Genomic DNA, 26,044 nt, shown 5'->3' with positions numbered 1-26,044 from the left:
ATAAATCGAAAGAGGAGTTGAAACAACGATTAATCGTAGAATGGAAGAATATTCCGCTAAATTACTTAAAAAGAATTACTGGAAATATGCCTAAGCGTCTGCGATATATTATTGAAGTTAAGGGCTATCTAACAAAATACTAATTATTGTTTATGTTAACAATTTTCAGATTCAAATATCGTAGTTCTTTAAATGTCCGAATATTTTTGCCATGCTACATTTCGACATAGTTCAGTTTATTGTTTGATATTAAGAAAAGTATGTGCAATAAATAAATAAAATTTACATTACTATAAACTATAATGAATGTTCTATTATATTATTAAAAAATTGATCCAAATTTACTATTACAAACAATCGAAATCCACAACAATATATTTTGAATAGCATGATATTCGAATATTAATAAGAGTCACTGTACGTAGAAAATGAAACATGTGTTTTCGTCAGTAAAGCGGTACCGTACCGGTATATATTTCGGTATTTTTACCGTTGTCGACATCAAATATCGATAAAATACGTATGAAAATACCGGTACGACCGTCTTATACCGGTATTAAAACCGATTTCCCAAATAGCGATTGTATTACGATAATATGGGAGCAAATACCGGTATAATACCTAAACCTCACAATATTTCGGTTTTCAGTCTCTGTTTCTTAGTCCGTGTTTCTACTTTCTGCTCTTCCTTCTCTCTCTCTCTCTCTCTCTCTCTCTCTCTCTGGTTTCTTCCTCGAACTCAGTGTCCGGTGTGCTTCTTTGTCCTCGATGTGCAAACGATCGGACCCCGAAAGTCAATCTGGGGACGACGATTTAAATCTCTCGCGTGTACACTGGTCGCGAGAGCGAGAGGATCGTCGCTTTCTTGTGCGTTCTTCCGGCACGAGTTGGGGGAGGGGCAGTTTCGGTTTGCACTGCGTATAATCGTAGTTCCACTGGCTACGAGAGGAGAGAGGGGAGATGTGTTCGTTCTCGTCTGGCAGCGTTTGAACTTGAACAAACGTCGGATCACAAAGGGACGGAGTATGTTACACACAAAGAGAGAGAGAGAGAGAGAGAGAGAGAGAGAGAGAGAGAAGGGCAAGCTGCCGCGTACAGGAGGAGTTTCAGAGAGAAGTGTGTTCGAGCAACTTGCGTTCTCAAACGTGCACAAAGGGGGCACCTCTCTCTCTCTCTCTCTCTCTCTCTCTTTCTCTCGGCTTAAGCCCGTGACAAAGGTCAGAAGCAACGATCGGAATCTTGCGAAAATTTAGCATCGTCGAAAATTAATTTAGCATCGTCGCGTAATTAGTTTACACCCACGTTTGTATTGAGAATCGTGGACGAGCCTCGAGTAGCCATTCGGTGTTACGTTCGGTCAAATCGGTCTCTCCGCAAACTGAACGTTGCATCGTAAAGATATTGTTAGCGCAAGAATATCAAACGTTCCCGGAGTTCCGAGTCGTGATTTAGTCTGTATTTCTCGTCACATTATTTCGACATTAGTTCGAACAGAAAAAGAATATTTATACATCTGGATTAGGTTTCACTAACATTTGATTTATCATAGATGTAGTATCAATGTGAGTCTAAATAGTCAAATAATAAAACTGTTAACGTTATTCGAAATATAAACATCTACGCGTCCAGGACCATAAAGTCGCTGTTACTACGCACGCGTCCGCAATGTTGAATGATAAAGAAATTTTTTTACCAATTTTTTTCTTTCGCCTTTTTCCAAGGAACCATCGCAACCTAATAATAGTCTTTTTGAAAAATGGCAAAAAAGTTTCTTAATCATTTAACACTGCGGCCGTGCCAACAGCGACTTTATGGTTGTGGACGCGTGGATGTTTATATTACGCGATGCTTATATTTCGAATAATGTTAAAAGTTCGTTTCATTTGATTATTTAGACTCACACTAATGCTACAATTATGACTGTCACTGTTACGATGGTCGGGGCAATTAAATTTTCATCACCGAATACCCAACAAATCAAACTCGACCGTACGAGTGGTACAGCCGTCGAGATCTTCTTCAAGTCGAGAATCTTTTATCCCAAAATTGCAATATTTTCTCAATTTTAAGTATATTTAAGTATAACCCAGGCAAAACAAGTAATAAATTTATTACTTCTTAGTAATTTCTATCCATCGATATTATGCCGACGAGGTCAAAATGAAAGCGACGAATTATTTGCAGTATACGATTTGGTCACTGGTTATGGTCCGCACGCGGACCAGTTTAAAAAGCCGATATCTTATTTACTACCACTCCTTTATGTCTTATATCTTCTCTTGCTTCCATTCACTGCTGCCAAACACAAATTTCATTTTCCAGCACTCGCAGCTCTTACATCTCTGTACGTTTTCAATTTCGTCGCTTTCATCAGACTTCAATTCCGATAAATACTTATTTTTCTTTCCCAATCCACGCGAGATCTAATTATCGCCGTTTACTCTCACGCGAGCGAGTTTCCCGAAGGAAGGGGATTGAAGAAGACGGGCTCGCGTGGCCCGTTTCGAAAAATTCTGAAACGCTGCTGACCGGAAACGCGGCGGTATCGTGTTGTCCAGTGGAAACGACTGGACTGGGTGCTCGTGACGCGGAGGACTTTCCGAAGAAAGGACGAGGGAGAGCGAGACGCGAGTAATTTCCTCCGTTGGGAGAAAAGGAGGAAAAGCACGTTAATTGGCGTTCATCTGGAAAAGGTTTACCAACACCAGCGCTCTCTCTCTCTCTCTCTCTCTCTCTTTCGCTCACCGTGACTAGATGGGTCAGAAGGGATGATCGTGCGAAATGGCTGGCAGAGAAGAAGCTAATTATCCTGCGGGAAAAATTCCACGGGACGCTGGAAGAGGGAGAGAAGCGAGTGCGCAACGTGCGCAACGTGCAACGAATGTTCTACATTTCTCCGGGCCGGGCAGCATCTCCATAACTCTCGAGCGGGATTGTTAATTGGATTTCTTTTTCTCCTCGACACGCCACGTCGCGTCGTTTCGTTATAACGCGCCCACTCCTCTTCGTCCTTTCTCGCTTAACCTTCCTCCTCCTCCTCCTCCTCTTCTTCTTCCTTCGCCACTCATCTCGTCTTCTCTCTTGGCAATTGTTTTGCCCTATTTGTTCCCTGCGCCCCCATCCCCGTCTTCTCATTTTTCATTGCTCCTCCATACAATCTTTCTTTTGATTCTCTTCTCGACCTATTTGTCCATCGCAGATGCTTCTCTCTCTCTCTCTCTCTTCCTTATCTGGTAGATTCCACTTGATAGCGGTTTTCTTCGACCGTTTCCTTTTAACAGCTACCCCCTTTCATCCCCTTTTTTTTTATTCATGCTCGCTCCACCCACAACTTCCGCCACGCTTTTATTCCCAGTGTCTCTCTCTCTCTCTCTCTCTGGAACGCGCTATCGCTTCTCGAGACGTCGTTATTCCCTCTTACCCCCGTAATGCCCCATTCAATGCGTTCGAGAGCGCGGAAACGTTAAGTGGAAATACAGCCGGTGTTTCCGGCGACGAAAATCGGCCCGGAAACCAGCCGGTCAGTGGACAAACCTATTTGAGGTAAACTGATTACTGGATACTCTTCACGGCGCGTTCGCTTTTCAAACAAATTCCCTTGAATTGTGTTGCCGTAAGCTGATTGTTGGGAATAGTGTTCCCAAGCTGTAAAATAGGAAGGAGATATCTTGGACGATCTGTTTCGAAACTGACTCACGTCTTCCTGTAAATGTTTTACATCTTGCCTCGTGTATGTTTATTATCCCTTTTTCAGAACGTTGTTCACTGGGAATTTCGTTTCTTTTCATCACTTTGTCGCTAGTTCAAGAACATTGTATATCATTAAAAAAGCTTCCACTTCTTGGAAATAATTTAATTTAAGAAATAAAGTTCATTAGCTAACATCTGAAAACTATTTGTAACGTATGCTTTATAAAAAAATAAAAATCCTCCTTCGTTTTCCAATGTAATCTTTACTATTCTAGGCATCCTGTCGCTTAATTTATTTAAATTTTCAAACAGTATACTCACCCAACAGTGGATGTTCTAGAAATTGAAGCGTGTCTACCAAGTTCTCTCCACAACATTTCAAGAGGATTAAGATCATTTTGATCTTCTTCCTCTTTCAAATAACTTGGAAGAATGCTTAAGATTATTATCTGGTTGCGTTACAAATTTAAAAGTATTTATACAAATTCTAAATGATCTTAAACTCTTGATTACTCAATGTGGATTATTCATTTTTTGAAAGTGATAATTTCTTCATTCGAGCATTCCAATCCCTTCTAATCTTATCATTTCGTTTTTGTCAAAAATTATATTCTACGTTAATAAATCAATATCACTAATTTCATTAATAGTATCATACAAGTTCCAAATGGTCTTAAACTTTTAATTATTCGGTGTAGATTATTCGTTTTTTTATATCTAACGATTCATTCAAGCGTTCCAATCCTTTCTAATCCTGTCATTTAATTTTTGACAAAAATTATATTTTACGTTAATTAATTGACGTAGATCACAGAGGCTATTGAAAGTATCTGCACGCCATTAACACGATCTAGTTGCACTAAATTATATTCTACGTTAATTAATCAATATTACTAATTTCATTAATAGTATCATTTGTACAAGTTTCAAGTGGTCTCGAACTTTTAATTATTCGGCGTAGATTATTCATTTTTTTTACGCCTAACGATTCATTTAAGCATTCCAATCCTTTCTAATCTTATCATTCAATTTTTGCCAAAAATATTTTACGTTAATTAATTAATATCACAGAAGCCATTGAAAGTATCTGCACACCATTAACACGGTCTAGTTGTACTAAATTATATTCTACGTTAATTAATCAATATCACTAATTTCATTAATAGTATCAGTTGTACAAGTTCCAAGTGGTCTTAAACTTTTAATTATTCGGCGTAGATTATTCGTTGCTTATACCTAACGATTCATTCAAGCATTCCAATCCTCTCTAATCCTGTCATTCAATTTTTGCCAAAAATTATATTTTACGTTAATTAATTAATATCACAGAAGCCATTGAAAGTATCTGCACGCCATTAACACGATCCAGTTGCACTAAATTTCGCAACATTGTTCTTCAAAGCGACTCACCGTTCTTCTCAAGCAACTTCGAATTTACGTCAAATTTGCGCCAACCAGCGCAAAGCTCTGGAATTCCTATAATCGTTATCCTATACGTCGTAATCAGCGAATCTCGAGCCAAATCGAAATCGTCGCGGTTTCAAAGTGACATACGCGACTTACTAACGATTCGCAACGTTACTACCAACGTTTTCGTAGGGAAACGTGGCAAAGTTATCGGCCTCTTCCCTTCAGACTCTGCCATCACTTCGATTCATCTCGTATCCGGCTGCGACTCAGGAAATGAAAGTCAAAGCAAAAATCGGGAGGGAATCGGAGACGCGTTCGCCTTGGAAAACGCGAACATCCCCGGAAATCATTCGCGTCGACGCGCATCTCTCCGCTGGCTGCAGGCAGAAAATCGAAATCAGCGGTGAAGTAGCTCGTTAACGTCACGAGGGACTTTATATCCGTCAGCAAAGATCGCGGAGCCAGTGATCGACACTTCGAAGCTGTTTCAACCGAGATCCTGAGATCGTCACTTTAGCCGTAGGCTACGATTATCTTAATTTTATTAATTTTACCCTTTCTCTCTAATCCCCTTTTTGCGAATTTCGTGGAAAATTTAAATTTTCGAACGTTCGCACAAATAACAGTTGTGTGTTTCTTTTTTAAATCTTGAGCTTCTACAAACGCTCGTCGCCTAATTGTAATTATTTTCAAAGAGAACCAAAGAGCATTAATTTTGTTTAATCTTCCGAACGCGAAACTGTGAAAATATAATTCCACCGTGAATGTGAATCCGAAATCGTATTACGTGTACGATTCTCACGGTATCTTTTATTCAAGGAATAAATACATTTATTTGCCGGCCCGATATCGGATCAAAACGATTGAATAAAGGACCGAGGCAATTTATCACGGAGCGCGGAATCGTAGGAATTATCTTTTACGTCGTCGAATATTCCGAATCCGTGGATAAATGATAACTTTGGGCACGATTTAATTCGACGTCGACGACGATGACGATTCGTTGAACGAATCATCGGCGTCCCCGATCGGTTCCCGTGCTTTCGCGACGCAATCCCGACGTGATTAACATTTCAACAGAGCGCGTCGATGGGAAATTTTTTAATTTACAAATGGACACGCGCGTTCCGCGTTATTGCTCGTTCTCGCGACGAGCGTTCGTGTTAATGATCGCTGAAATCGTGCGGCGTTGTTCGCGAGTGAACGAGGAAAAAAAAAAAAAAAAGAGAAAGAGAAAAAGAAAAATGAGAAACAAACGAGTCACGCGATTCCAGTTTGATATTTTACGATTTTAACGATCTCATTCGCGCAATAAAGCGCGACGCGATATCGCGATAGCGTTTTTCCCTGTTTCTGTTTAAACGCGATCTTTTTTTCAGCCGTGCGCGGCGCCGCTCGTTCGTGAAATTCCCGGCAGAATCGGCCCAGCCGAGCAAATAAATATTGTTCCTTTGTTTGGCGTATCGCCGGGCATTAATCGGTCGATTTTGATCTCCGTGGACACGGCCGATGGAAACGGATAGTCGTTAATAAACCCCGAACCAGGCCACCGGTAAAATAATATCGTTTTTAATGGAATTGTTCCGTGCAATACGCCCGTTGGACAATCGTGGAGATTTCAACAGCGAGAGATAATCTCTGGCCGTGGGGAGTTTTTTTTTTCGCTGCATCGCCGCGCAATTGGCCCGACTAGTGGAATCAGATCGTGTGTGGTCAGACGGTGCACGTCGTGCGTGAACGTACGATAGAAAAATGAAAAAGTAAAAAAGATAATCGATTTGGTTAAACAGTCGAATCTGAGTAATTCGAATAGGAAAGTGCGTGTTCAATCAAACCGATTAGTGGAATCAGATCGTGTCTGGTCAGACACGGTGCACGTCGTGCGTGAACGTACGATAGAAAAATGAAAAAGTAAAAAAGATAATCGATTTGGCTAAACAGTCGAATCTGAGTAATTCGAATAGGAAAGTGCGTATTGAATCAAACTGATTAGTGGAATCAGATCGTGTCTGGTCAGACACGGCGCACATCCTGCGTGGACGTACGAATATTTTGATTAAAAATAAATAAATAAAAATACAATCGATTCTGGGTAAGTAGAATAGCAGAGTGTTCGGTCGAAGATCTGGGTAAGTAGAATAGCAGAGTGTTCGGTCAAACCGATTAATGGAATGAGATTGTATCAGGTCAGACATACACACGCGTCTGTCTCGTGTGCACAAACATGGAATATCGGAGATTGAAAGAAGCAAGTTAATAATAGATTTGACTAAGTTATTGACCGTGGACATGGGCGAGTAGAATAAGAGCACGTTTAGTTAGACTGTTAGTGGAGCGAGATTGTATTGGATCAGACGTAGATACACGTCTGTCTCGTGTGCACGGACACACGGAATATCGGAGATTGAAAGAAGCAAGTTAATAGTTGATTTGACTAAGTTATTGACCGTGGACTTGGGCGAGTAGAATAAGAGCATGTTTGGTTAGATCGTCAGTGGAGTGAGATCGTATCGGCACGGACGTGCATGTGCGTTTCACGTGAAGTATTACAGAGTATTCTGTGGAGATTTAAGGGGTAGGAGGAGCGTTACGGTCGATTTAAGAGAACTGTTGCCAACAGGCCTGAGCAACTAGAATCGTGTTTGCTCGGACAAGTAAAATCATCGAGTTACACGCAGAAGTCAGAGAGCCGATCGGTTCTACTCTGAAATTTCACAAGTTCTTGCCGAGTTAGACTTCCCTGCCGGGCGAAACTTTACACCCTCGGCAATAATTCTCGCGGGCCTTTCGAACTCTGTTTGTTCCTCATTGTTTGACGAATTAGCTAGCTTTAAGTATCTTTCAAATCACCGTCGATCTTGTAACGATATCCTGATATTAAGGAACAAATATTTCTTAATCTGTTTGTTTTTTGATGATTTCGAATAACGGTTATACGTACTTATTGACTAACAACGGACAACAATCCAGGACTTATTGTCAATACGAAGAAGTATTATCGTATATTTATAGCGATTCATCCTCCTTTTTGTAATGATAAAAAAGAATATATATATATTTTTTAAATATTTTAAATTATAAATTCTTTAAACATTATAATATATTATATTTTATAAATTATAAATAATTATAAAATAAATATTATATATATAATATAAATATAACATTTACTACGCTCCTTCAAGGCCATTGTGCCAGGAGCATTTACTATTGTCATCTCGGTCGCCTACTCGAGAGTTTAAAGAAAATTCCCGATCGACGTTCAGGGCAATAAAATACCGGCCCATTATTCAAATGTGATTGGCTCTCACATATAAAACAGCGGACGAAAAGCTAGTGATTGTGTTAAAAACATTAATCTGTGAGTCAAGCAGCAGTTAGTAAGGACTCAGTTTATTTCCCACAACGGTGGATGGTCCTTCGAGAGGAACAGAAATGGCCACAGATGCACGATCGACACCGAGTCGTGAGTGACCTTGACACTATCATTTACGACATACACGTTCAGAATTTGTCCAACGAGTGCGTGAATCGATCAAAATTCCCCCTGGTGTGAGTTCGCGTATAAATTTCCAATTCGTTTCACCTTCGCGTGCTTCACCTTGACTTTCTATCGAACGACTGACTCGTGCAAACATAGTTTGCCCCCGAGCCAGGTGAGAGAAATAAATCGCACCTCGAGGCATCCCCTCTATCATAACAACTCTTCAATCAGCTTTCGGCGATTCTCTTCGCACTCTTGCGGCGCGTGAATCGCACTGGCGGTGAGAAACGTTGAAAGCTCGACGCGTGTCACGGCGATTCGTCTGCCAGATAAAACGCGTGCCAACTAGCGGGGAATGCTGGTACGTGGCGCGACACGCCATTGTCCGATACGGCTGCCTGCAGTTCTCATCTTGATACGTTCGCTTTGTCGCGTGCGCTTCGCGGAAACGCGCGGATAAAACGCGTTTTTTTTTCCACGACACTGTTCGCGCCTCTCCCGATATTTCGATTAAAAAATCGTGCCGAAATCGTTGAAAAATTGGCTGCGTTGTAAGCTCTTCCCACTTCTGAATAATGAATCAGAGCGATGAAATACTAGCGATGCGTTAATAATTGAACGCTAATAGAAAAGCACGTAGCAGATTACGGCCTGGTAGGGTTTAACCTCTTGCACTGGCAACTGGTTCGCGGACCATAACGAGTGACCGAACCGTATAATAATTATGTATATAAATATATAAATATATATATGTATAATAATATATGTGTAAATACAATTCGTCGCTTTCTTTTTCTTTTGAACTTGTCGGTATGATATCACCGGATAGAAATTATCAAGAAATAAGTAATCAACTTATCATTTATTTTGCCTGGGTTACATTTAAAATACTTATTAATATATTACTATATTAATATACTAATATATATAAAAATTTAATATATATTAATATATATTGATGTACTAAAAATTTAATATATATATTAATATATATTAATATATTAAAAATTTAATATATATTAATATATATTAATATACTAAAAATTTAATATATATATTAATATAATAAAAATATAATAATAACTAATCTAATATAACTTAAAACTGAGAAAATGTTGCAATTTGGTACAAAAAATTCACGACGTGGCACACGTTACTCCAGTGCAAGAGGTTAATGCGTCAACTCTCAGAGAGTTGGAGAGTTTCGAAAAATTAGCGGATTTCTGAAAGCGTAAAACGAAGTATATAAACGATATACCGAGGCCGGTAGAGAAACATTGCGTCGCTAGAGACGTTCTTTGTTACGGAATAACGCGGATTGTTCGCGAGTTTTCGAACGTGGAAACGTCCCGCGAATAAACAGACACCGCGTTTCACCCGTTCCTTTTCTTCCGCTCTCTTTGTGTTTTCTCCCCCATGCTTTTACCCGATCGAATGAAAAAAAAAAGTTCTACGAGGAACGACGTATCGAGCATTGACGAGTTAATTTTCATTACGTCTTTATTTTCCTTTCATTCCACGTGAACTCTGTCGCCAGCGTTAAGGTAAACGTCGAGTTCGAGTGCATACACTGCGAACCGCGTGTGCCACCGATATCGACTAGTAAATCCGATTCGATGACCGCGGAGGCGAAAAATTTCAGAGAAATTAAAGGATACTCACCTATCACCGTTAAATTGACTTTGGAGTTTCGCGTCTGGCCGATCTGGAAGTCGACGCGACACCTGTAAATGCCGGCGTCCTCTTCCCTTATGTGGTCGACGCCGAGTTCGGCCGGTTTCTTGTCCGGCATGAAGTACGCCCGATTCGAGAAGACCGTGTCGTCCGACCATCGTTCGGCGATACCAAAATCCCGATCCCTCGCATCAACGCTGCAACCAGTACAAAAATATACTTCTCACAGATTCGCTCTGTCGAATCTCGAAAATGTTTCGTGTTCTCGAATGTTCTCACACTCTGATCACGTTGGAATGACGACCGTGGCATAAAAATTCCATCGAGAGACGTTAAAGTGAAAGAAACGGAAAATCTTTAGAATACAATAGTTTAGAGTACACAAGTGCACTTTCACATGCGTGTTTTACGAAGAATCAATCGAGTCACCAGAAACATAGTGTTTTATATTTGTAAAATATATGTTTCTATAAAACGTCTGACAAAAATATTCATATGGTTGTTGTGGTATTGACTGTTTTGGTAGTTGTAGTGTTGAATCTGTTGTCGTCAGTTGAATATTACGCCTTACGAAGCAGCAGTTAAAGTTATGTACATACGTAATTTGTATTGAAGCATTCCAGAGGAAGAACGACTTTGAATTTCCTGTCATTGTTTAGGATTTTTAACTATTTCTGGTTATTTAAATATTTAGCTATTTATTTGGTTATTTTAATATTTAGCTAATATTTAAATATCAGCTAAATATTAAATTATAAAATATTTATTTTATTTAAATATTATATTTAAATATTACATTTAAATATTTATTTTATTTAAATATCAGCTAATTTAGTTATTTAATATTTAGCTAATATTTTGGTTTCTTAAAGCGGCGACTCTCGGGTTTTTTCTCCATACTCTTCGATAAAGAGTATACAGTCCATTTTCGCGATGTTTACACCTCTGCAACACTTCTTCGATTTATTCCCCACGACATTGCAATATCTATTTTTTCGAAGTGAGAGAAACCAGCAGACGAGAAAGATTGAGATTTTCCAAACATGGAATTTTTCCAAATATAAAACTTTATGGATATTTTCTAAATTTGGATACTTAGACATGATTTGTAAGAATATCGACAAGTGCCGGGAAATCCTCAAAATACAAGAAATTTCTGACCTAACTTTCTGTTTCGAGGACACTGCATACTGAGTGTGTATTGGACGAGAGCGTACGAAGTTTCGGATGGATCCTCGCGTCAGTCAGTCAGTCAGAAACATTTGCGCACATCGGAATAACATACGTCGTGATGTCTGAATGCAACGTTTCGCGTGATGCATTCAAACGTTACGATTTCGGAACAAAATACAGTGAAGAGCATAACTCTTCGTAACGAACAGAAATTGTTGATAATTTAGGCTGATATAGCTCTGTAAAAAAAGATCCGTATTCGAAAGTTATCTATTTTAACAATAGTGAATTCATTTCTTTCAAAAATGATCTAATGCGAGTTTCGTTCTGGGAAATTGTAATTCATTCAAACACACGCGTAAAAATGTTAAAAAAAAAATTTTTCGTGACTGACAATAAATCTTGACCACGATCTTAAAAATTGAAGAAAAACTGATCTCTCTTTTACACGGTGATTGCTCAAAGTTTACTCTACGATGATTTTTTGTTCGTTACGTTGTTGAACTTTGAAGATTAGGATTAGATGTCGAGATGTTAGGACTTCCTGATATTCAAAGTTCCATAAATTGGCGAATGAAGATCGTGCAGCAAGTTTTCGAAAAGTCGTTCACAAAGAGGAATTTATATTCTTCAAGTTCATTACACATTCAGATATGGAGAACATTTTTCAATGTCGTGACATACCGTGACAATTCATAGCATTTTCGAGGAGAAAAGTGTCTTTCTCATCTGCTACGTAGTTTATTTTGAAAGTTCCACGTTTCAAAATTTATTGTTATTCAATTTCTTCTTACAAAACTTTGCAAAATTTATAAATTTCAAATTTTACAAAATTATAACAGTTTTAATGTCCAGCGTCCGAATGTTAACGCGTCCGAGTCACTATATTTTCACTTAATCCCGTTTCGTCGAAGGTAAAATTTCGAACGAATGCTGTCGAAAGTTCCACGTTTCAAAATTTATTGTTATTCAATTTCTTCTTACAAAACTTTGCAAAATTTACAAATTTCAAATTTTACAAAATTATAACAGTTTTAATGTCCAGCGTCCGAATGTTAACGCGAGTCACTATATTTTCACTTAATCCCGTTTCGTCGAAGGTTAAATTTCGAACGAATGCTGTCGAAAGTTCCACGTTTCCAAATTTATTGTTATTCAATTTCTTCTTACAAAACTTTGCAAAATTTACAAATTTCAAATTTTACAAAATTATAACAGTTTTAATGTCCAGCGTCCGAATATTAACGCGAGTCACTATATTCTCACTTAATCCCGTTTCGTCGAAGGTAAAATTTCGAACGAATGCTGTCGAAAGTTCCACGTTTCAAAATTTATTGTTATTCAATTTCTTCTTACAAAACTTTGCAAAATTTACAAATTTCAAATTTTACAAAATTATAACAATTTTAATATCCAGTGTCCGAATATTAACGCGAGTCACTATATTTTCACTTAATCCCGTTTCGTTGAAGGTTAAATTTCGAACGAATGCTGTCCACGTTTCAAAATTTATTGTTATTCAATTTCTTCTTACAAAACTTTGCAAAATTTATAAATTTCAAATTTTACCAAATTATAACAGTTTTAATGTCCAGCGTCCGAATGTCAATCCGAGCCACTATATTCTCACTTAATCCCGTTTCGTCGAAGGTTAAATTTCGAACGAATGTTCAACACTAATATTAGATCGTTAATGTTAGATCTTCGATCATCAGCGTGCGCGGGTTCACTAGATTTTCTCATCAGAAGTTTGCCGAGCGCTCGAGACGAGTGTAGGGAAGCGGTACCGAAATTTTATCATAATTATTTTAATTAACGCCGCGAACGACGTTCTCGCGAGCGGATAGACGTATTCCCTCGGCGGTACGCTGAATAAATTAAACTGGCGTAAGGGGGTGGGCGGAGGGGAAGCTCGAATGAATCAGACGGTTTTAAATGCAAACGTCAGGCCAGCCACCGTTTCAAGATTCCCGCCCAGTTTTGACGTTAGTGTGACGAGCTGTTTCGTGCAAAAGATGGAGCGTTTTGAAAAGCGCCGACGAGCACTGGCCAACGAGAGCCACGATGAAAAAAATTTATGAATATTATCGCAACGCGAACGCGCTTCTTTCCTTTTTAAACATTATGCGTAATGAATCTCCCCGTCCCGACAGAATTTAATTATTTTTGTGTCTGTGTCTGTCTTTTATTCTTCGCGTTCACCTGCGAAACTTGTAGAATCAATGTATGCACATCAATGAATTCTACACCTCAGATTTTGATGGAGATACTTGTAAAGAATTCGCTGGAAAGTCGACCTTGACGAAATTGAATTTCAAAGTTAAAATTTCTGTTCTTCTTCTGAATTTTTGTACTCTACTCACTACGAAGATAAAACTTCTCCAAGGAATTATGGGTCGCAACCTAATAGTTTCTTTTGAAAAATGAACGATTGAAGAAAGTTCAATCGTTCAACGCACTGCAGATTTTATGGATCTGGATGGCATTGGTATCATTCGATATTTACGAAAGGATATTTTGTCATTTTTCTAACATTCTACTATTAAACGCTATAGAATTACAAGTGTGTCAATATATATTTTGCTCTCGAATTTTTATATCTCTTGTATTATTATTGCACAACTCTCATTATTAGAAATTATTATTGTGCGCATTACTTTCGTATCTAGTATGAACTATTTATGAAGGCAGATTTTGCTGGTATATCATTCGTTTTCATCAAGCTATCGCCAAAAAAAAAAAAAAAAAAAAACCAGGTGGACCATAATGGAAATAAAATTTCAAGTGTTGATAAAAACGAGAATCACGAGGAAAAATTGGAAAGAAGGAAAGGTGACTAAATTTTGTATGAACGTCTCGTCGAAGAACGATAATCAATGTGACTTGTAGAAATTATTGTCGATGCCAGCTCGTAACTCTCTCTCTCGTAAGATTTTAGTGGTACGCTGTTAAGCAAGTGACAACTTTGACTCTAAATCGTAGGAGAGGCTGCAGTTGACCGTGGCTGGTCGCCCGACACGGAATAAATTTTCCGTGGAGACCGGCGTAGCAACTTGCCCTCGCCCGATATCGGCCACACTAATCTTTCGTCCCGTCGACGTTCACTGGTTTGCCAGGCTGTCCCGTCCAGATAGAGAACCAGCCCACGGCTGTTTGCTCGTGCACACACATACACACACACACAAACACATACATGAACGAGCATGTCGCGCGATACAAATTGATTTGCTTCTTACCTGTAAACCGATGTACCGAGGTCCTCGCGGTACCACAGCACCAGGTGCACCGAATCCCCTTCGTGGGTGGTTGATATGTCGCAGGGAAGGTACGTCGGATCCCCGACCAGTGCCACGATGTGCGATATCGGGACTGGAACAAAGAGGGACATCAGCATTTTTGGGAATTTATTTGTATTATTTATATATATATTTGTAATATAATATAATATATATTATGTTATTTTATAAATTATATTATATATGTATAAATACTTATAATATAAATATAATATAATATAATATAATATAATATATTATATATATTATTTTATAATATTATATAAATATTATTTTATATTACATACATATATGAATAATATTATATTATAAATTATATTATATATATATACTTATACTATTTATATACTAATATATTATAAATTATATTATATATACTTATACTATTTATATATATTAATACTTATAATATATATTATATTATATTATTTTATGATAGTATATAATATAAATATTTATATTCTATTATATAAAATTTAATTATAAATAAATTAATAAATTATAACGTAATATTAAGTTATATGAATATATTTATCCATATTGTTATTTATATTATTTATTTGCAAGTAATCTACGATCAATCTGTCTGATTGAATACCACAGTTTCATAGTTAACTGCAAAGTGTTTAAGTTTCATAGTTAATTGGTATCAAAGATAACTGCAGAGTTTAATTATGGGAGGAAAATTTCGTTTGGCGGAAGTTCAGATTCTGCAGCAATCTGCAGTTGAAGTGACACGGTGGAACCTCGATTACCGAAATTAATTGCGAGAAATGTGCTTGGATAATAGAATTTTCGTACGGCAGCCCTCTCTATACTTCGGTTTCATGTTAACGAAATCGCGCAGTTCCCTTTTCTAAAATAAGCCGAAGATTGGAGAATTCGCTGTTTAAAACGATGTCAGTATTTAAGACATTTAGTTCATTTTGTTTAGAAAAATATTTTACTCTCTGGCCAGTGCGATATTTCGAAAAATATTAGATATTTCGTACAATTAGATATTGGATATTTCTGAATAATCGAGGTTTAAAGTTTAAGCGAAAATCTGCTTTGACGAAATGATTGCTTTTCCAACGCTTTGAAACAAGATCGTTTTGCAGTAATTAGAAAAGTGTCCGAGACGAACGAGGCGAAGCGTGAGCTTTCGCGTGTTGATGTATTATGCCAATGAGAGACAGTATCGCGGGGAGCGTGTTGAGAGGCTAAGAAGTTTCCTGATGAAAACATGTCAGTCACGTTATCCAGAATGGTGATTTATATTTCGCGGGTCCCTCGACTCGGATCAAGGAGCGAACTTAAGATTTATGGGCCGTCTTTCTTGAGAGCAGCGACTGCCGCCGCTGTCCCCGTAATGCGCACCTGCATGTTTATGCGGCTGAGTGCCGGCGCGTCACATGCAAAATTCAGAGAAAACGGTCGAGAAAATACCGCCTTAGGGAGGGAGAGGAAATAATCGCGATTTACGTTCGTTGTTTCGAGAGTTAAATTGTAGCAACGTGTCTATGGTTTAACGCTAAACGTACCAGCACTTTATACAGAGTGTCCATAAAGTCTCTTTACAATTTCAAAAATTTATTACAGAGGCAAATGAAAGGACAGACGAGTGGAAATTATTTACAAAATGAGTCGTATATATTTAATATTTTTTCTGTCTTATTTAATACACCTCTATATGGGCACCATTAATTGCACGAAGCACATCAAGACGGTACTCGATTTCTTACACGATCGATGTTTCCCTCAGATGTTCTTGGTCGTCCATTCCTCTCTTTATCGAACACTGTCCCTGTCTCCATAAATTTCATGTGCCATGCACGAATTGATGGACGTGACGGTGGATCTCTTCCATACTTAGTTATGAAGTTTCGCTCAGTCTGCAGATCCGAGTTGGTTTCAATAAATCATGACACACACTGTGCCTTCTCTTGAAGAGTAGCCACTTTTTAAGGAGTTCATTTAACAGTATCTTATTCATCAACAGGATATGAAATGCAATGTGATAGAAATCTTGATAATTACTGAATATATAGAACAAATCTGACGAAGATATCTCTTCAATTACTTTTGTAATAAATTTTTGAAATTGTAAAGAGACTTTATAGATGCGTACGTGGGGTTATGTTAAAGATATCGTGTATCGAACAAAGGTAAGGGACATCACTAATGGCGCCTATATAGAGGTATATTAAATAAGACAGAAAAAAACTTAAATATATACGACTCATTTTGTAGTAATTTCTACTTATCTGTCTTTTCATTTGTCTTTGTAATAAATTTTTTAAATTGTAAAGAGACTTTATGGACACCCTGTATATTGTACCCACTGGAAATTTCACTTTGGAATTTAATCGATTGTATTTATCTAACCTATTATTATATTTCTAATATTTCTACTATAACTGGTCAAATGACCGGTCATGAAATAAAGGTGCTTTCAAGAAAATAGTGCAGCTAGTTGTCAGTTTAATATAAAAAACAGTGCGCAGATGAGATGAGAAAAGAAATTATATATTTTCATCATTTTCACATGAGAGTTTAACGAGCGAAAGAAATTGAAATCAAATTTTTAAACCGATCGTTTGGCATGTTTAGTGTCAAGTCGGGAAAAGTGTTTTGAAACTTCAACGAAATCTCGCGATTTTCAATTCACTCTTTTTCGAGAAAAGTTGAGAGAACTTTATTTCAGGGCCTTTCGTTTCGATCCTGAACACAACCATTCGCGCGTGCATATGAACTCTCCAATGTTCCATTCGTACGTTTGCCCTGTTATTTCGTATCACTTTTCTGTCATTTTTCTGTCAGTTTCTCTGTCCGTCCTGCAGACGTCGAAAGGATCGTTATTACAGGCCGTCCAGACGAAGGATTATTTTACCCCTCGGTTCAGAGTTTCGCCAGCGAGTTTCGTTCGTTTCTTCGACGATCCGTTACGCGACCATTAATCTCTCGGAAATTCCATCGCGTCGTTCGGCCAGGAAATTCCGAGGAGAGTTGAGGAGAGTCTATGACTTCTCCCGAGCTGGGAGAGGGAGGGAGGGAAAGAGACAGACGCGTCTCTCGAGCGAGGTAATAACGTACGCTCCCTTGTTTTTCCGTGCGCCGCCGTGCGCATGAAAATGCTTCTACTTAACCAGTCGTTTCGGGAATAACAGGAACAAAAAAGAAAAGAAAAGAAAAGAAAAGGAAAGAAAAGAAAAGAGAAAAGAAAAAAGGGAAAAGAACAGGCGAAATAAAACGAAACGCTCGTTCTCTGCTCGTTGTCGTCGTCGTCGTCGTCGTCGTCGGGGGAAAACGAGTCTCGAGTCGTCCTCCAGTGACCCAGATGCGGCAGTGTTAAAGACGAGCGTACAGAAACAGAAATTATAATTTCTAGAACTACGTACGCGCTCTCTGGGTATTTGTGCGTTGGCGAATCGATTTGATTCGTGTTTTCGAAACGACTGGACATTGTGTCGCGCAGCGGTAGTGGGACACGGGCGAAAACAAAGGTTAACTGTTGGCTGGCGCTGAACGCGTAGTTATTTATCGCGTGAATGGTTTTAATCGCGCGGACGCGCTGCGCCAGTTCGCAGCCAATTTTCTGATTAACTGGGACGAGCCTGTTAAGAACACCGGAGGGGGATGAAGTTAGTTTACACCAGACACGCGATTGGCGATTGTCCCGCAGGCTATTTCGTAGGCTATCGGAAACTTTTTGCTCCGCGCTGTTTAAAATTTCTTTTTTTTCTTCTTTTTTTTGGTCTCTTTCCACTTTGGAAAATTTAGATTAAATACGCGGTGCAGAGCGAACCTCGACGAGTAAATTGTACTTATTAATTCTCTCGCTGTGACGGTTTCATTGTTTCTCAATTCGTTAATAACGAGAGAGAAAAATTTCATATCGAGTCTGAAGAGCATCGTTTTAACGATTGCAGGAGATAAACTTGTCGCAGCGACTCACTTATTTTTCTGATTTTTTAATTTTTTCTTCTTAGATTGTACTTTCTTATAGAGTTTCTTCCTTCTCTGAAATGTTCACAGAAATAGCAAAGAAATGGAGATTATTCAGAGCAGTCAGAATGTACGACGAAACAAAAATTCATCAAGAAGTTATAAATTGCAACCTTTGCAACTTTATAGCTCTCTTGAAGAATGGCAAGGAAGTTTTCTAATCATTTAATACCGCTAACAGCGACTTTATGATTCTGAACGCGTGGATGTCTATATATTACGTAATGTTTATATTTCGAACAATGTTAACCGTTGGTTTTATCATTAGATTGTTTCGAATGACACTGGCGTTACAATTGTGATAAATTAAATATTAACGAAACCTAATACGAGAATTATGCAATATAAACATCCACGTGTTCAGAACCATTAAGTCGCTGTTAGCACGTACGCGTTAAATGATTAAGACAGTTTATTACGATTTTTCTTGAAAAAGTGATGAGTAAAATAAAATGCAAAGAAAATCTGACCTTGAAATTCAAGATCAAATTTTCTGACAGGTTCTTTCCACGAAATCGAAGGTGTAGAATTCATCTATGACAGCCACGGGCAAACTTTTCTTTCCACCCTGTACATTGAGCATCGCTATGACACTATTCTGGACAAATCTGAAAGTTTCTTTCTGTATAAAACGCAGGATCAAAGCAATTTTTCTAGCAGTTTAAACGTAACTCCAAAAGTTGAGCATCTTCCTCGCAGCGGGAGAGTCAATTTAGAAAATTTCGACGAAACGCGAAGCGAAGCGAAATCATTAGCGCCTGTATTTTATTGACAGCCTGCGAATCTAACAACTAGCAATCACGTCTATTATCCCCGTTTATTATTATTCACGGTCAACGTTATGACATTACCCGATGATTTCCCGCTCTTCCGCGAAACCCGGATCCCATCGCATCGGTACATAATGGTATCGCTTTACTCAGAGATCCGAGCATTCGTTATCCGAGTCTTTTATTCCCTCTGGTCAGGTTCCTCGGCAAGGAGAAGCCTTTGCGTCCACTCCAGTATCCAGCGGAACCAAAAGGGTACGCGACTTTCAGTCCACGGGGACTTTGAAGAAACATAATACGCTTAACGCGTACCTCCGCCGACCGTCGAAGATTTCCGGCGCAACTGCTTCCGTTTCCTACTTTGATTTCCCTCCTGCTCGCTTTCTTTTTCTCACGCAATCGAGCCGCGACGACTGACAATGAGCACCGAGCGCGTGGAACACGCGATGCTAACACACGCGAGCCACGCGAGTGTTTGCAGAGCGGCGGCGGGCGTGTTCGAGCGGCGAAATGAAGTGGCGGAGGGGCAACGCTTCTGTTAGCGGGCGTAAGATACCTGGGATTAAGTGGCATAGGCCGGCATTTAGTCGGCAGATTCGATCGCGGTCTCGTAACTTCCCGTATCAAGTACGCGCGACTCGGTAATTAGTCGGCCGACGTCTTAACGCGTGTAATATCGAGAATTAAGCGCGAGGCGCGGGTGGGGCCGAGTAATTAACAGGTGTGCGCAGAGGTTTCTGGCGTGGATTAAGCGGTACGTGTCAATAATTAGCGACGCGGTACGCTGCACGCCTCGCCTACGGAGATTAAGTAGAGTTGATCCATATCTGGCGATCCGGCGCGTGGATTTTCATGCTCGAACGGGGGGCCAGACTGTTGTTGGCGACACGGTTGCGTTGATTTTCTTGCTCGCGAGTAGAATAAGCGGTGGCTTTCGGTGACTTAAGTTAAAGCCTGGTTTAAGTTCGTTGAATCGTAAGTGATCTACTTTTTTTTTTTTTTTGATCAAATGAAGATCATTAGCGACAAGAAGTGTACACAATAAAAAATCGTTGACAATTGGAACTGATGTGATTTTCGTAACGAAAGAGCACGTGACGATCAACTTGATCTCATTTTAATCTCTTGTTTCGCGAGTCCCTTCTTCAGTCTCTGATAATGATGGATCTCGTTAGGAGCAAAATTTTTTAATATTTTTACACGTGTTCGAACTTTTACAATACTTGAGAAGAAAGTATCCTCCAAGTCTCCACCCGCTGCCTGATGTAAAGTCATCTTGAAAAATTCACCGAGTGCCAAAGTAGAAGCGAAAGTTCACGCTTTAAAACGAGACGGAGTGGATCGTTATATGATCATTTTTCACGAAATTTTAAATTGTATTAAATTATCGGCAATTTTTCATTGTCATTTCCTCTCATCGACTTATCATTATCGAATTATCTCTTTTTAATAACGCGCTTAGGAGAAATTTAATGCATCGATTAATTTAACTCGCATCATCGTCCGTATCAACGATATTTATCGCGTGAAATTAGGATTAAATGCCCTGTTTCAAACGTATCATTATCAACGACTGAACGATACCGTCGAGTAGCTGAATTATTTCGGAGTAACGTAATCCACTCTGACAGAAAATTGCAAATTCTGATTCACGTAATCTCTCCTGTACTCTCCCCGCGAGACCCAATCAAGTAATCGAACATTCATGAATTTCGCCTTGCCTGTGCCACAGAGGGAATCCCTCGGCAGAAAATTAGGCCGTTCAACCCCCATCGAATATTCTATTCTTCGAATTCACCGTGCGCGAGGAAATTCGAAACATTCGCCACCGATTCGTGGAAATCGACGAGCGTTCCTTCGTTCTTTAAGTCAATGAGTTCTGTCTTCTCGATTTTCCTCGTCTCTTTCGCTTCTCTCTCTCTCTCTTTTCATTCAGCTTTAAGATGTGTTTGACCCTTTCATTACGAGCGGTTATACACGGCATCCACGCGACGACCTCTGAAACACTACTTACTTTCACTTTCAAAAGTGAATATTATACTGATCATTCCTTGCGTTTAATTCCACTGTGAATCACTGACAAATCTCGATACACTGATCAGGATTTCAAGCTACTTGAAGAGGTTATCATTGACGATGTAACAAATCAGTAAACATTTATTATAAGTTATTATAAGATTGTCGCATCTTGGCAAAAGCTCTGTGATCCCGATAGAAGTAAATTCATAAGTAAAACTTACATTTTCAAGGTTATATTCTTTACATGCTTGAATGTATTTTTTTTACCAACTACACGATACAATAAAAAAAAGTTACGTGAAAAAAAAAACGTTCAATGACCTTGAAAGAAATATTCTAACCAGTTATTAGCCTTTCAATGTTAGACAGAAAATATTCTTTGCGTCATTACAATTCGAAACGATATTTAGGTAGCCTCGCTTAAACGGACCACCCTGTATATGGCATCTATTGACTATTAGAATAATTATATATTAAAAATGCATGAGACGAGCTTTTTCTACCTTTTCTATTCGACGGTGATAACATTTATACGATGAGAAATTATTGTGATGAAAAATGGAGGAGACCGAATATAACTGTGTTAATCTCTTAAAAATTTAGGTTAGATTTTTAGGTTTACAGTTTTAGTTAGGTTAGAGGTTTAGTCAGATTAAGTTTTTTAGGTTAGATTTTTGCTCGAAGAATTGAAAGTTTGTTAAAAGAAGAAACATTCTAGGCCATTGTCAAACTGTTACGTGGAAATTCAAAGAGGATTCTATTTCAAAAGTAACGGAGCCAAAAGGTAATTCGATGAATGTGTATACTTTTGGCGGTGCTTTGAGGGTATCTATTAATGGCGGCGCTCCGGCGGAGCGGACTGTCGTGGCGAAAAGGGTTGAAGAATATCGACAAGGTGATTGCGACTCGGTCTCATTGCCAGGCCGTCGTCTCTCATCCTCGCGATCTTTGTCGGACTTCAAAGCAGCAAAATGAATGGAATTGTGCAAGAACGGGCAGAAACAGGATGAAACAACGAATCCTCGTTTTCAACTCGTCCCTTCTGTCATCCGGTGAAATATGATTACGCTCGGTCGGTTGCTTTATTGATATTCGAGCGTGTTCCGCGGAATTCCAACGCGTGACACTCGACACGAATCACCTATTCGATCAATCGGCCCCGCTGCTTTTTCGTTTCGCGTTTTCACGGCGTTTTTTTCCTCCTCCCACGTGTCTCGACTTGCAGCGGTGCGTGACACTTTTCGACCGATCGTCGATAAAGAAGGAAATAGCGGCAAATGTATTTGAATTTCAATTTGAAGTCAAGGAAGGTGAGCGCTGGAGGGAACACATCGAGGCAAACGTAACATAAAATTAAATAAATGAGCTTGACTTTAATAGAAATTTAATAGTTTAACTGTTAGATACTAAAATTTGGGACAAGTACACGTGTTTAGAAGTATAGACGTTGCTCGAAAAACAATTGAATCACGTACATACGTTATTAGGCTCTGTACTTGGGAAAATCGGATATACGAACGATCGACGTTCTATTACAATACACTTTAATAAGAAATTTAATAGTTTAACTATTAGATATTAAAATTTGGAACGAGGATAAGTTTAACAGTTAATTTAATGGTTTAACTGTTAGATACTAAAATTTGGAACAAGGACACGTGTTTAGAAGTATAGACATTGCTCGAAATATAGTTGAATCACGTACATACGTTATTAGGCTCTGTACTTGGGAAAATCGGATATACGAACGATCGACGTTCTATTACAATATAATACACTTTAATAAGAAATTTAATAGTTTAACTATTAGATATTAAAATTTGGGACGAGGATAAGTTTAACAGTTAATTTAATGGTTTAACTGTTAGATACTAAAATTTGGGACGAGGACACGTGTTTAGAAGTATAGACGTTGCTTGAAATATAGTTGAATCAGGCACATACGTTATTAGGCTCTCTACTTGGGAAATCAATATTCGAACGATCGACGTTCTGTTATAATATAATACACGAGACGTTAAAGAAAGAAACCGTGCGAAAGAATAGAGGTTTTCGAGATATTTCCGCAGCGATCTCCGACGTTGTACGAGTATTAATATTCCCGTGGTAGCGCGCCGCAACGGCGAAGTCCTTGCTGCGAAATAATCTCATTAAACTATCCGAGGAGAATATTAGGTAATCTTTCCACGATCGTCAAACGATTCAGCCGTACGAGCCGCGGCCACGAGCGCGAAACCCTTCGCGCAAAATAATTCCGTAATTTCTAGCAGGAGTTCTCGTTCCGTTCGACAACGTATTTTCCGCGCGTATTTTCCTTCGTTTCTCCTTTCACGTTCGTGGATTTTTCCCTCTTCTTTCCGAACCACGCGGATTAATTATACAGCAGAAGAGATACGTACAAAAACGTACGTTGGTTTCCGTGAATAATAAAACGGGGCGTGTGGATATAAAATTATAAAATATGTTTGATAATTCCGCGCGATATTCGGGGAAGATACAGTCGTATTAGCATGAAAATTGTATTAATAGTGTTTGGAAGGTTTGTTGTTTAATGTGAATAATTCAGAGTCACGTTTCTTTTCAGGTATTATGATCAGTGCTACGCTCGAGGGACATCGGTGTTCTAGTGAAAAGGTCAGTGGAATTCCTTCATGATAAATCCTTCTCTGTTTCGGTTTGAAGAGAAATTCATAACTGTGTTTCTCCGTCCTTGAGCGTATCGTTATCGGAAATATTTGCAATCTGTGTTATACGCGTGTGTGTGTTTAAACAATTAGTTCTGACTCGTCTCAGTTCTGCCAAAAAGCTGACCCGAGACGAGGCAATTTTACGGTTGATTAAATCCCTAACGCATCGGGTTGTCCAATAAGTTTTGTGCAGCGACGAGTTTTATGAGTTCGGAGTGATGAACGACCAGATTCCTCGAAGTTTAATCCGGGAAAGATTATTTCTTCGTAACAAAAATTATTCAATATAGAGAGAAAAGCATCTTATGGCGCGCAAATTGCAAGATATTTAGCAACTGATAGATATTTTCACAAATTTTTATAAATGAGGATCTTGCAACTGTTGACAGTTTTTCTTTCAATTATAACGTGTAACATACATAGAAGAAGAAATGTTACGTAAACGTTTGGTGCAAGTTTAATGCAAATATATACATACATAAATCTCAAGCTATTTAACAACTGCTGAGATACTTTCACAAGTTGCTATAATTGAGGATCTGACAATGAGAGAGATCTTGCAACAGTTCTTTTTAGTTATAACGCGCAACATAAAGAAACAAATGTTACCTCGATGTTCGATGCAAATATACATAGATAAAATCTCAAGATATTCAGCAACTGTTGAGATACTTTCACTTTAATTATTATAACTGACAATCTCGCAACACGATTGAGAATGCACTGTCGACAGTTTTCTAATTCTGTAATACAGACGTGAAGAGGAACTTTTACATCGTTTGACGGAGATTCGATCAGTTTGTTGCGAATTTCGAACCTGTGCCCATTATTCTACACATTTACATTTTTCTCCAATGTGCTCAACGTTGATTAAAATGGCGGCGGACAGCTTTAGCTGACGAGGTATCCAACCGACGATCGTCCAAGTGTTCTCGAGGTGTGACGTCCTCGAAGCTCGTTCATTTTGGCGGCGGCCTGCCGTACAGACGGAGGAAAAGCTGGCCTGACGTTTCACGGCGCGTATCAACGAGCCGCGTGCAGTATGGCCGCCACGGCGTCATGCTGTTTGTCATATCGCGGGAAACGTGTACATAAACGGTTGTCGCGGTGGCAGCCAGAAACGCGGCCACCGGTCGCTCGAATCGATAACATCAGCCAGAGAGAGAGAGAGAGAGAGAGAGAGAAATAAATGCCTCCGCTTAGCCGCGATTTTATCGTGTCAGAGACGTGAGTTGCGTCCGAGTGATTAACGCACCGCGTGGAGATCCCCGTGTTTCACTATCACCGACTCATCGGATGATTCCGATCTCGGATGGAGGGTCGTGAATCGTCGAGATAATTGTTAAGATGATTTAAGATCAGCCAGAAATTATAGGATTCACTATTTGGGAGCTTCTTGATGAATCATGGAATTCGTGGATTTTACTCGAGAAGACTCGACTAGTTTTTTTCCTATCGATGTTACGGAATTGTTGTTTGAGAGCGGGTGTGTGGAATCTTCAGGAAAAGTTGTTGGACAGTTTACAGACCTGAGCTTACGGTTTTGAATTTGAATTTTTTAGCGCCCTCCGAAGGCAGGTTCTGAATATTTCGCGAGACCTCAAGTTTCGTATTTGTCACTCCAAATGTTCCTAATGTTCTCTTGGCAGAGTATTTCTCTCTTGACCTCTTGCAGTGTTTGCCGAGCGTTCGTTTGAAATATCTGGCTTTTGGAGTTGCTGAATTTTCGAAATACGCGGGACATTCAAACCATTTTCACATTTAAAGAACAGAAGTCTGAGTAAATAAATCGATGACAGGGATGTGTAGTAATTTTTATGTGAATTCGTATCTTCAAGAATATGACGGAAGAGA

At 38.9% G+C, this 26,044-nt stretch overlaps 1 protein-coding gene across 1 annotated transcript in view; it reads right to left on the bottom strand.

Moving 5' to 3' along the window:
- Nucleotides 1–26,044, bottom strand: part of LOC122531858 (neural cell adhesion molecule 1-like) — a 407,829-nt gene that overhangs the window by 84,008 nt on the left and 297,777 nt on the right. Inside the window, exons 2-3 of the mRNA XM_043660123.1 lie at nt 14,668–14,800; nt 10,247–10,455 (exon numbers count right to left, since the gene is read on the bottom strand). Of these exons, the coding sequence (XP_043516058.1) occupies nt 10,247–10,455; nt 14,668–14,800 (342 nt within the window). The remainder of the gene's footprint in view (nt 1–10,246; nt 10,456–14,667; nt 14,801–26,044) is intronic.

Source organism: Frieseomelitta varia, unplaced genomic scaffold (genome assembly GCF_011392965.1).
Source record: "Frieseomelitta varia isolate USP_RPSP 00005682 unplaced genomic scaffold, Fvar_1.2 scaffold_418, whole genome shotgun sequence".
In the NCBI taxonomy this organism is placed as follows: Eukaryota; Metazoa; Arthropoda; class Insecta; order Hymenoptera; family Apidae; genus Frieseomelitta; species Frieseomelitta varia.
This window is presented reverse-complemented; position numbering and strand designations above follow the sequence as displayed.